Here is a 12,097-nt window from a genome sequence, read left to right on the forward strand (position 1 = left end):
TATTGTTAGTATTATTATTATTGTTGTTGTTATTGTTATTGTTATTGTTGTTGTATTATTGTTATTTATAATTTCTACAATTAACCTCCCTATGGTTCGACCCCGGTCTTGCCGGGTTATTTATTACTTCGACACTCCTGCACTTGGGAGAAGACATCAATCTTTTAGTCGTGTCACGTCTCAAGAGTCATTTTAACAAAAAAACTCCTTTACTCCGCCATCTTAGTAACAACAATTTTGCATATGCTTTATGAAATGGAAAATAATTTTTTTTTTTATCAACTACTACCCTCTCCCCCCAACCAAAATGAGACATTGTCCTTAATGTCCTAAAGTAGAAAGATAGAGTATAGAAGATATCACCTGAAATAATGAAAACTGACAAACCTAAAACACACTTAAATATAAATAAGAAATAACAAAACACAAAATAAAATTTTTTTATTATTAATATGTCTTATCATTTTTATCTTATTAATTTTTAATACCTTACTTACTAAATGATTAATCTAAATTTGTGTTATATAACTGATACATGGTATAACTGATACATGTGCTATAAAAGAAACTTGATTTTGTTAACATAAATTAATATCATGAATTCCTGATAATACTTTAAAGTATTGGTGTTATTTAAATAAGATAACTAATATGATCATAATAATAATTTATAATGAGTTATTAATGATAAACCATCTGATTGGAACCTTCGTTGTATGTAGTTTTCAGTTGAGTAATAAATAGAGTTTATATTATACTTATTTGAAATACTATTAGTAGATTATATAACCTTGACATTTATTTTTATCATTGTTTAATCCTCATATTAATCTGAAAATTATCTTTAACTCATTATTCTTCTTCTTATTATTAATTTATATAGTTAACCACTATATGGTTCGATCCTAATCTTGGTGGGTTATTTATTACTTTGATACTACTGGATTAGGGAGAAAACATCAATATTTTAGTTGTATCAAATATACAAATGTGCAGCCATGACTTTTCTTTTTAATTTACATGTTTTTCTTTTTCTTTTTATTTTTATTATCTTAGAGGTTAATGTATTCTTACCAATAACAAATGATTTTATTTTTATAAATGCATCAAGAAAATATAGTTTATTAATATTAAATATAAAATATAATTATGATATTGTCTTTAAAATATTATAAAAATACAAAATAATTAAAAAATAACTACTATTTAAGAAATATGAACTAAGTAATTTTAAAAATCAAATAGAGGGTTCAATTTAAATTTAAATAAAAATTATTAATGAAAAATAAAAATACATAAATAAAGAGGTATTTCAATAATGTTTTAAAAAATAATGTAAATTAAAAAAAAATCAAGTTTTGTTAGGTTTAGTAAGGCAAATCTATGCATTTAGCCAACTACCCAAGTGCACTTGATATGTGAATTTTTTTTCATAGAGCGAATAAAACATCATCATCTCTCTCTCTTTATATATTTTTTAACTTCAATGTGGTGGATGACTTGCCATAATCTACATTATTTCTAATGCCCTCTGATAACTAAAAAATCAGGGTTTTGGGATCCAAAAATCTATTTTACAACTTCTTTTCACTTTAAAATTACTTAAAAAACCCTAAAAGCCTTTAAAAAACCATTTGCAATGACAGAACAACCTATAATCTCTACTTTTCTAGGCATTGTTAGAGGAAAAACTACCTTTATTGAAATTCGCTCAAGAAGCCCATCTAATTAACACCATGATCATCTTTTTTTATAGGCAAAATGTTAACAATCAACAACATTCTCTCTCCTTAATATTTTGCAGAAACTTTTTCTTTCCTTTCTTGACTTTCAAGAATTGAAACACAAGAAAGATGAATCTTTGGACCAAAATTTGAAATGCTAAAATTTCAAGGACCAAACAATAGATAAATTAAAAAGTATAAGGAGCAAAATGAAATTTTTCACACCAATATTAAAATGGTAGAAGTTTTGGTTTGTTTGTTAAATTTGGAGGTTACTCTTTTAATTTTTATTTCAATTACCAATAAATTTTTATTTTATAAAAATGGTCTTCAATTCATCAGCAACATATCCTTATATACTTTATGTGTATGAGAAAACACAAATGAAAAGACACATTAACCTTTAAAACCATGATCATATAATTCCTAACTATGTAATTGTAATTTAAAAAATTTGAGCTTAAAAGAATATAAATGTGCATTGTTCACGTGAACAATGCATGTTCTTGTTCTTTTTTAGTGTGTTAGTTTTATTATCAATGCAATGTCATAGGTAGAATCACAAGTTGACATAGAATATAATAAAATATTGTGTTAATTTAGTGGATGCATTTTAAAAATATCATAATTTATTTTTATTTTAGAAATACAAACATATGGTTTATATTCTGGGTAAGATTTCAAGTTAATTCCCAATATGAAAAAAAAATAATGTTATGGATATGTTCTTATGTATCATAATTATTTTTTAGTCAAGAAACAAAAAAACATGTTGTTTATTCTTTATAAAATAAATTGAGAAATACATGAAATGAGAAATTCAAAAAGAGCTTTTAAAGCTTGTTTGAAAATGTGATAATAGTTACTTTTTAAAATGTTTTTTATTTGAAAATTTATCAAAATAATGTTTGTTTCTTAAAAAAAAAATTTGTTAACATTAGCACATCAAAAAAATAAAAAAATAAAAAATTAATTTGAAGTAAAGAAAAATATAAAAGTTTTTCAAAACTTTTCAAAAGTGCTTTTAAAGCGCATAAACAAACGATAAGCTAATCTTCATTGTAGAAATAAAAATAGATGCACATACAACTATTTTTCACTACTTGTCCTTGTATTTTAAATGTTTTCATTTATTTTATCTTAGTAGTTATATGTTATTGTGTTATATATATATAGACACACACACACACACACACAACTAGTTCATGTAAAATAGAAAAAGGAAAAAATCTCCATATAAATCAAATTAATATGTTCAAAGTATCATGCAACTAAAATAATATAAAAGGGTTAATAGTTAAATAGAAAAAAATTTAATAAAATTAGGTAAAAAGAAGAAAATTAGGTAAAAAGAAGAGGCTAAATGTTGATGGGTTAGGCCCACATGATTTATATTTTTTTAAAGACTTGACCGTATGTATAACAAACAAAACACATTTATTGTTTTTTTTTTTAATGAGAAGATTTTAGAAAATTTGGAAAGTTTAGAGATTTCGATGAAAAATAAGTATTTTAATATCAGGTCAGCATCTTACAATATAAGTTTATAAATCTGATATTAAAACTAGAAAAACTATGTAAGGATAATTTTAAATTGGTCCTTGAATATTTTTAGATTTTTAGGAATTTATTTCGGGCATGTTTGAAAAAAAAAGCATTTTTATTCAAAACATAATTGTTAAAAGTTAATAGTTGGAAGCTTTTGTGCTAGACTGATTTTGCAATGGTAGTTTTGGTTGCATGAGATCACCTGAAATTGCTAGATGAGGTGCTAACTCCATTAACCCAAAATCTAAAAATACAAGAAGAGCTAATCAGGGACAAGATATTTGAGACTTATATTGAAGAATTGAGAACTAAATATCTAATTTTATAGGCATGGGGTTATAGAGAATGCATTTCTTAATTGAATGGTGGTGGTTACAACCTTTGAGGTGGTCAGAAATGTTACATTTATTCTTATGAAGATGCCTACTGAACCAACCAAAATTGCCAAAGAATAAAATAAAAAATGGGTGAACGATAAGTTGTTTAGGTTAAACCCTAGAAAAGTGAGAAAATAACAAGGCTAATGATAGATAATGAACCTTGACATTTCCTTTGAATTGAAACATGAGGCAATATAAAGATGAAAGGGTATTATGAGATAAATAATGAGTAATGATCTTTAATATTCTCTTTAAATTTGAGAATGATAATGGAAGGAATGATACGGTTATATGATAATGACTGATAGGAATGAAACTTCTTGAACCATTGATTAAATGAGGTGAAAATTCTTGTTAAAAAGAATGACATTGTTATATGCCAATATTTGATCTTGATTGATAACATTAAAATTTTATATTGATGAAAAGTCCTGTTAAGAGGTGAGATATAGTGCTTGATTTTGATTAATAAAAATTGCTTAAAAAAGATAAAACATAATTATATGCCATTGTTTGATTATGATTAATGAAAATGAAGTTTCCTATCTAATTTAGGAAACATGATATTTTTTATGAGATGTATGGTGTGATTATATGTCATTACAAAGATAGTAAAAGAAAACGAGTGATGTGAATAATTGATGGTGATTTTAGGTCTTTGAAATCCTTAAATATTTTTTGAGTCTATAATTTTTTTTTTCATAGATATGAACCACAATCTGCATTACATGCTTTTAAAAGTCATTTTTAATCAAGTAAGCAATTTAAACAAATAAATAGTGCTCTCAAAACATAAAGGTTATGGCTTCATAAACAAAGCTACTTGTTATTATATTTGATGATAAAATGGATGCTCAAAAGAAAAAAATATTTCTTGATAGTGGTTCGAGTCTTGACTCGAGCCTCTCTCTATTGAAATCAATAAAATGCCACCTTATCATGTACCATGAAATGACATGCTCAAAATAAAAGATTAAAATTAACACAAAGAACTATAGAAAAGTCAAATAAACTATTTCAATCTTAAAATAAGTCAATTTCTCTTTCCAAAGTAGAAAATAATAAAATGACTACATGTATTGAATGATATATATTAGATTTTTTTTCATTAAGAGCAAGTTCTTGGACCCCGAAAACTAAATCTAGCTTGCTTTTACTTATAAACACCTCTAAAATAAAATATAAACCTCAACAAATCATTTAACAACCCTAAGATATTCTAAAATCACTTGAGTATGCGTGTGGAGTGAGATAATAATCATTCACACATTGTCTTGTTTTTAAGAAAAAATGACAACATAAAATAATCCCTAGTGAGGACTCCATGTGTAGATGTAAAGCAGAAATAGAGTATAAAAGTATGAATGCCTATAAAATCTATTAGTTTAAATTTCATCATGTGCAAGTCATATGTGGTTTATTTTTATTAGTTTTGATTACAAAAATATGTCAAAAAAATAAATAGAAAACATAATAATTACATTTTAAAAAGAAATATAACTAAGCATATAAAGATAGATTCTACATAATTCTTAAAATATAAATACATTTGAAGCTATTCTCCTATAACAAATTGAGCAAAAACTCCATACAATATACTTCTTGTTGGTTGATTTTACTTAAATGAATCAAAATATAAACTATTCACTTTAATTTAAGTTCGAAGGCATTAGAACAAACAAAAAAAAAAGATAAATTTTAATTTGCATGATTTATGTGGTATTTCAATTTATGATTTGGTTTTTATCTATAAACTTTGTCAACGCCATGTAAATTTCAGTATTCTTTTTTAAATATATAAAACATCTAAAAGAAAGAACAAATGACTTTAGATTAAAAATGGAATTTTTTTCGGTAGAACAAAAAATTACAAGAAACGGTTTTTTCAGTCATGTTTGATTATTTTGTACCGATATTTCAACAGGTTTCCTTAATTTCAAGCAAAATGGTGCAGCAAAATTACAAGCAAATGGTAACTTATATAACAATATGCTAATGAATATTTTTTGGAAATAAAATATCTATTGTTCTTGTAATTTTTTACATGATTTTTCATATTAATTATTTCTTTTTTTTTTTATCGCATACAAATCACAAGGTCATGATATTTTTTTTTTATTATAATAAGTTTCTATTTAAAAAGCAATGATTCTCATAAAATAAATATTCATCAAAATAAAGAAATAAATAAACAAGGTAAGTTTTATTGAAGAACTTTCTTAATTAAAATGATTGATATTTTTAAGAATATTTGTTTTAATGGTTTTTAGTATTTTATTCAAAAAAACAAGTTGCTAGTAAAAAAATAAGTTTATGTAAGAACAAAAACAATACATTAATAAGAAAATGAAAATTCATCTAATAAAAGTTAATTATTTTTAAAGTTTAAATCATTGTCTTTTTAACAAATATCTATTTTATTAAAGCTTAACTAAATAAAAAATGATTTTAAAAACTACCTCACAACATTGCACAATAAAACACTACAATAAATACTAGCCTTATAACACGTGTTACTCTACATATAAGATTTTAAGTTAATTCTTAATATTAGAAAAATATGCCAATGTTACATATATTATACAATGATTTTTCTAATTGAAAATACAAAAATATTATTTACATTTAATGAAATAAAAAATAAACTGATAAATTAAGAAAGAGTTATTTATTCTAATTAAATAATAAAATGAAAAGATAATATTTTTCTTAAAAGAAAACAAATGAATATGCAAATATGTAACCATGAGTTTTCTTTTTATTTTTATTATCTTAGAGGTTAATGTATTCTTACCAATAACAAATGATTTTATTTTTATAAATACATCAAGCTAATATAGTTTATTTATATTAAATATAAAAGATAAATTATGATACTATCTTTAAAATATTATAAAAATACAAAATAATTAAAAAAAATAACTACTGTATAAGAAATGTAAACTAAGTAATTTTAAAAACCAAAGAGATGGTTCAATTTAAATTTTAAAAAATATATTAATGAAAAATAAAAAAAATGTAAAATAAAGAGGTATTTAAATAATATTTTAAAAACTAATGTAAATAAAAAAACATCATGTATTGTAAGGTTTGATAGGTAGATCTATGCATCTAGCTAGTTATCCAAGTAAATAGATTAATTTATTTTTAATGGAGTGGATAAAACATCATTGTCTTTATATTTTTTGAATTTTAGTGTGGTGAAAGACTTATCATCATCAACAACATTTTCTAATCCCTTTATTGATCTAAAAGTCAATAATATTTTTTAGTCCTCTTATTGATCAAAGAATCAGGATTCAAGCTTTGAAATCCAAAAATCTATTTTCTAATTTCTTTATACTTGAAAAATACATAAAAAAAACTTGAAGCTTTTAAAAAACCATCCGCAACAACAAAACAACTTATAATCTCTACTTTTGGCACTATAAGATGAGAAAACCACCTTCATCAAACTTTCCTCTTCCCTCAAGAAATCCAACCAATTCACACAAAGATCATCATGTTTTATAGGTAAAATATGATAACATTTTCTTTTATCTCTTAAACTAACTTTTATAGGAATTGAAACATAAGAAAAATGGTTAATTTTACTTAAAAGGAATATAAATTATATACTATTCATTTTAATTTAAGTTCGAAGACACATGAACAAATGAAAAAGAAAGGTAAATTTTAATTTGCATGGTTTATCCTAAATTTCAATATTCTTTCTAAATATATAAAACATCTAAAAGAAAGAACAAGTGACTTTAGATTAAAAATGGAATTTTGTTTCGGTAAACCAAAAAATTATAAAGGGTTTTTTCAGTCATGTTTCATTATTTTGTACCGTTATTTCAACAAGTTTTCTTAATTTCAAGCAAAATGGTGCAGCAAAATTACAAGCAAATGGTAACTAGAGCCCCCATCATTGTTCACAGCAAGTAATCTAAATTTATTTCCCTCAACAAGCTTAATTTCTAGTATTTCAAATTGCATAAGAACCTTAATTTCTAGCATTTCAAGTTGCCCACAAGGCAATAATGGTTATTTAGGAGTTCGAGCTGGCTGCTTTGAATTTGGCCAGAACCTTGGCAAACTCAACAAGCTTCTCTGTCTCTGGAAGAACATCCTTCACAGCAGGATGTGAAGAAAAACTAGTTGCCCATTTCAACAGGCTAGGAGTCTTAGTTTCATCAATCAGCTTCACTCCATTCATCTTCTCTATGGCTCTCAACCACCCCAAAAAGGAACCAAATGCAATGTCAAGGTACCCGATCTGATCTCCTCCAAAGAAACCCTTCCCTTTGCTACACCTGCTAAATGCATCCTCCAGCATCATCACCCCTTCTCCTGCTTGCTCTATCAACGCCTTTCGATCCTCCTCTTCTTTAGCTGTTGCAATGCTTCTCATCGTAGGAAACCACTGCGTATATTCAATATGGCCAGGGAAAGATCAGGACAGCAAAACAATAAAGAAATCCAGAATCAGAACGTCGCAAATAATGAATCTAGAAATTTAAAGATGGATATCAGAGGTGGTACCTTCTCATCGAGATAGGCAGCCCAAAACCGAGCAAGGGCGCGATCATAAGGATCAGAAGGGAGGATGGTAGGTCCAGAAGACCAAACCTCATCAATGTACTCTACTATCACAAGAGATTCACAAATGGGCTTGCCATCATGAATCAGAACTGGGATTTTCTTATGGACAGGGTTTGATTCAAGAAGAAGCTGGCTTTTGGATCCCAGTGTTTCCTCAAGAAACTCATACCCCACAGATTTAATATTAAGGGCAATTCTTGGCCTCATCACAAAAGGGCTCGGCCATGCCCCTATAAGCTTCACATCACTCGTAGCCATGATAGATAATATCAAGCCGAACAAAGTTCCTGGAATCTATGTGTGTTTAAATATATATGGAAAGGATGACAATGAACGACGTATTTATTTGGAATTAGTGTGGGATGTGAAAAGTTGTTGCAGCCTTGCAGGTAGTTGGAACACGTGGTTGTGCTGTCCTAGCATTTATTTGGCGGAGATTTCTCTTTACCTAAATATCTGTCTGACATTACAATGTTCACACAGTGAATGAATGGCTAAAATAAAATTATTCAGTGGTGGAGAACCTCACCACGTAGTAATTTGACATATGCCATCAGGCAGTTGAAGGCTCTGTTACGCGTATGTTGTGTTGGGATTTGCTGATTTGTTATTTTTTTTATTTTTTTATGATTGATATAAAAAGTAAAATTTTAAAATTAAATAAAAATCTTATTTTTTTATATTTTTTAAAACATAATATTTTAAACTGTAACATTTTTCATACTTCTAAACATCCAATTAATAAAAACTAAATAATAATCATTATGATCTATCTTTGTTGGAATTAAATGACTCATCTAGTTGGATTCCTTGTAAGAATACAGTATTAATTTTTTTTTTCTTTAAAAGTTTAATGAAATTCTTAAATATACATAACACAATAGGAAAATTATACAATATATCTTATTTTACTTTATTTTTTATTTGCCATCTAAAATTAAAAGGAGATTTTAAGTTTAATCATAAAGTTATGATTATGGATTTCAAGAATTATTATCTAGTATTATAATTATTAGAAAATATAATGGTCTGTGAATGTCTATATAAAAGAGTTAGTTATACTTGAAAAAGCCATATCAACTCTAATACACCATATTTGAAGTAAACTACTTTGTTACTTAAATGTTTCTCTAGATCATATTTTTATATGTTAGTCTTATCTATGGTTCAAAATAAATCTTCTTTCATGAGAAAGTCTCTACTTTATTAAGTTAAATTCTAACTGTTCTAAGTCCTAGATTTAGCATCACATTTATTTCTTATTTTGTATATTTAATACTTGAAGGTATATTTTATAATATAATTTTATACTCTCAAATATTAAAATCTACAACTAAATCCTAAAGCTCCAAATAAAAAAAAATAATTGTTGTGAGATTTTTTGTATTTTGATCAAACCCTAATGAATTATTATAAATTGGTTATGAAATCTATTTTTGTATTTTCTTAAACATGATAAAAATACAATTTTATCATTTTTAGAAAAAATGCATGAAAAGTCCTTAGGATTTGGGCATATACGTGAAAATAAAACATTTTTTATATGAAAGTTTTTTTTTGAATTATTTTATTATCACTATTTTTTGGAGAAAAATCAGATATTTTTTATATTAAATTCGTATCTTACAGTGTAAGCTTATAACCCGGTATTAGAAAAAATTGTTGGAAAAACATGTGACGAGCCCATAAATGACTTTAAAATGGTCCTTGATTTTTTTTTATCATTTTTAATATTATTATATTATTATTTTTTTATATGGGTTGTTCGGCTAGTTGGGCCAATCCTTTTTTTTAGAATGGGCTAGACTTGGCCCATCCATATGGACTGGGTTGAAATGGGCCCAACCCATTTTTGCCTCTGCTGGTGAAAGCCAACAATTACATGACGTGAATTAATTCACATTCTGCATAGGAAAGAAATTGCACAATGAAGGGGGTGGTTAGCTGACACAAAAGAGAAGCGTCGCTGTTGTTGCTGCTTTGCTGGCATGGCTAAGGTGTTGCTGGAGTTGCTTCCAACGCCTTTGCTAGAGGTTATTATGCAGGGGAAATAGAAGAAGCTTATAGTGGCATTGTTGTTCATGGGTGAGGTAGAAAGGATGAGTTGGTGAAGGAGGTACATAACGGTCGATGGAGTAAACAGGTGTTGGTAAGGGTGTAGAGGTTGAATTTTGCACTCTTCTTTTTTGCTCCCTAATTGTAACAACCCAAATTTCCAATATCCTTTTTCGTGATACATTGAAAATTTTTAGGTAATTTTTTTATACTGGTTCCACCAAATCTCTACCAAAATTCTAGTAGTGTGACAGTCTCAACCTATAAACTCTCTCTCTCTCTCTCTCTCTCTATATATATATATATATATATATATATATATATAGAGAGAGAGAGAGAGAGAGAGAGAGAATCATTTCTCAACTCATATAGTGGAATGATAGTGGTAATTTAGGGGATAATTAACCAATTGTAATATGGTGGTAATGGAGTAAAGGTGATGGTGATCGAAAGAGGAATGATGATGGAATAAAGGTGATAATTATGGTGGCGGCGGGCAATAGTGTTTGGTGACAGCAAACAAGGATGAGGAGGAGAGGTGACCGTATTGCAATATGGTAATATATATATATATATATAATGCAATGAGTTGAGAAATGATTGAGTCAATAACTTGGTATCTAAAAAATACAAAGGAGACTCTACTAAAATTATATATCCTGAAATTTCAGCAGAGTCTCATTTGTATTCTTTAGATACCAAGTTATTAACTCAATTATTTCTCAACCTATTGCATCAATCATAATATTCATCTCATAATTTGGACTTTCAAAATGCAATATCTCAATTCTATTTTCTATAGAACACTATGATAAAGGCTAACCAAAATTCATAACATGCATTGTCTCTTTTTTTTTTTTGTATTTGTGTTCAAAATATATATACAACCAACCATAATTCAACTTAATCATGATAACATTATAAATTACATCATATACAAGATAATAAGTTAAACATTATAATTTTTAGATGTGAAAGTATATTACAATAAAATATTAGTTTTTTCACTTACATGAATCAAATAACAAAATTATTTATCCCAGCATATACTTTCCTGATCAAGGGTGCAATGTACCTAAAAACATAATCGCATGAAACATGATTAAAAATTCGATGTACCTAAACACATAATCGCATTAAATATGATTAAAAATTGCATATTTCAATAAGTAATCATTAAAGACTAACTATTCATATACAATAAAGTGACTTTCATACCATCAAATAATTTTTTTTTAAGTTTCTAATTTCATAAATTCTCTTCTAGACATAGAGATAAATCTACTAAAATAAAAATTTACAATTACACAAGCACAAGTACATTTATAGAAAATACAAGTTATTTAACTCCAACAAATACTATAAAACAAAAAAAAAACAAAAGTTTAAGGTGTAAGACACCTATCTAATGCTTGAACTCGCGCAAAAGTCCCATGCTACTAAATAGATCTTGTAATCTCTCCTGTATCATTAAAGATACATATCAAATGTGGCTCCACCATAATTGAAAATTCCATTCTAAAATTTATTTAAATTTAAAATCGCATGGCACATGCATTCGTATATTTATTCATTTATTTCCTTTTCTTTCATGACTTGTTTTTCCAGATTGAATATCTTTAAACATGGCCTAACAATTTTATTTATTTATTTATCTACTAAACTCATCATATATAGACTTAGTAACTTCACATCCTTACATTTATTCATACCATTAAAACTAATTCATTTTCCTTATCAAACCAATTCTTGGTCAAATGACCTTATTTTATTTATTTATTTATTTTCATGATGAGTTTTTCA

The 12,097-nt window shown here is 26.5% G+C and overlaps 1 protein-coding gene across 1 annotated transcript; it reads right to left on the bottom strand.

Annotated features, from left to right (window-relative positions):
• Positions 1–7,486: 7,486 nt before the first annotated feature.
• On the bottom strand, positions 7,487–8,583 carry LOC105114224 (glutathione S-transferase U17-like). The gene is made up of 2 exons (XM_011010705.1): positions 8,180–8,583; positions 7,487–8,060 (listed from the first exon to the last, which is right to left on the bottom strand). The coding sequence occupies exons 1-2, from the start codon at positions 8,495–8,497 to the stop codon at positions 7,686–7,688; spliced, it is 693 nt and encodes a 230-aa protein (XP_011009007.1). The 5' UTR covers positions 8,498–8,583; the 3' UTR covers positions 7,487–7,685.
• Positions 8,584–12,097: the final 3,514 nt, after the last annotated feature.

This window comes from Populus euphratica, unplaced genomic scaffold (genome assembly GCF_000495115.2).
Source record: "Populus euphratica unplaced genomic scaffold, PopEup_1.0 scaffold628.1, whole genome shotgun sequence".
NCBI classification, from domain to species: Eukaryota; Viridiplantae; Streptophyta; class Magnoliopsida; order Malpighiales; family Salicaceae; genus Populus; species Populus euphratica.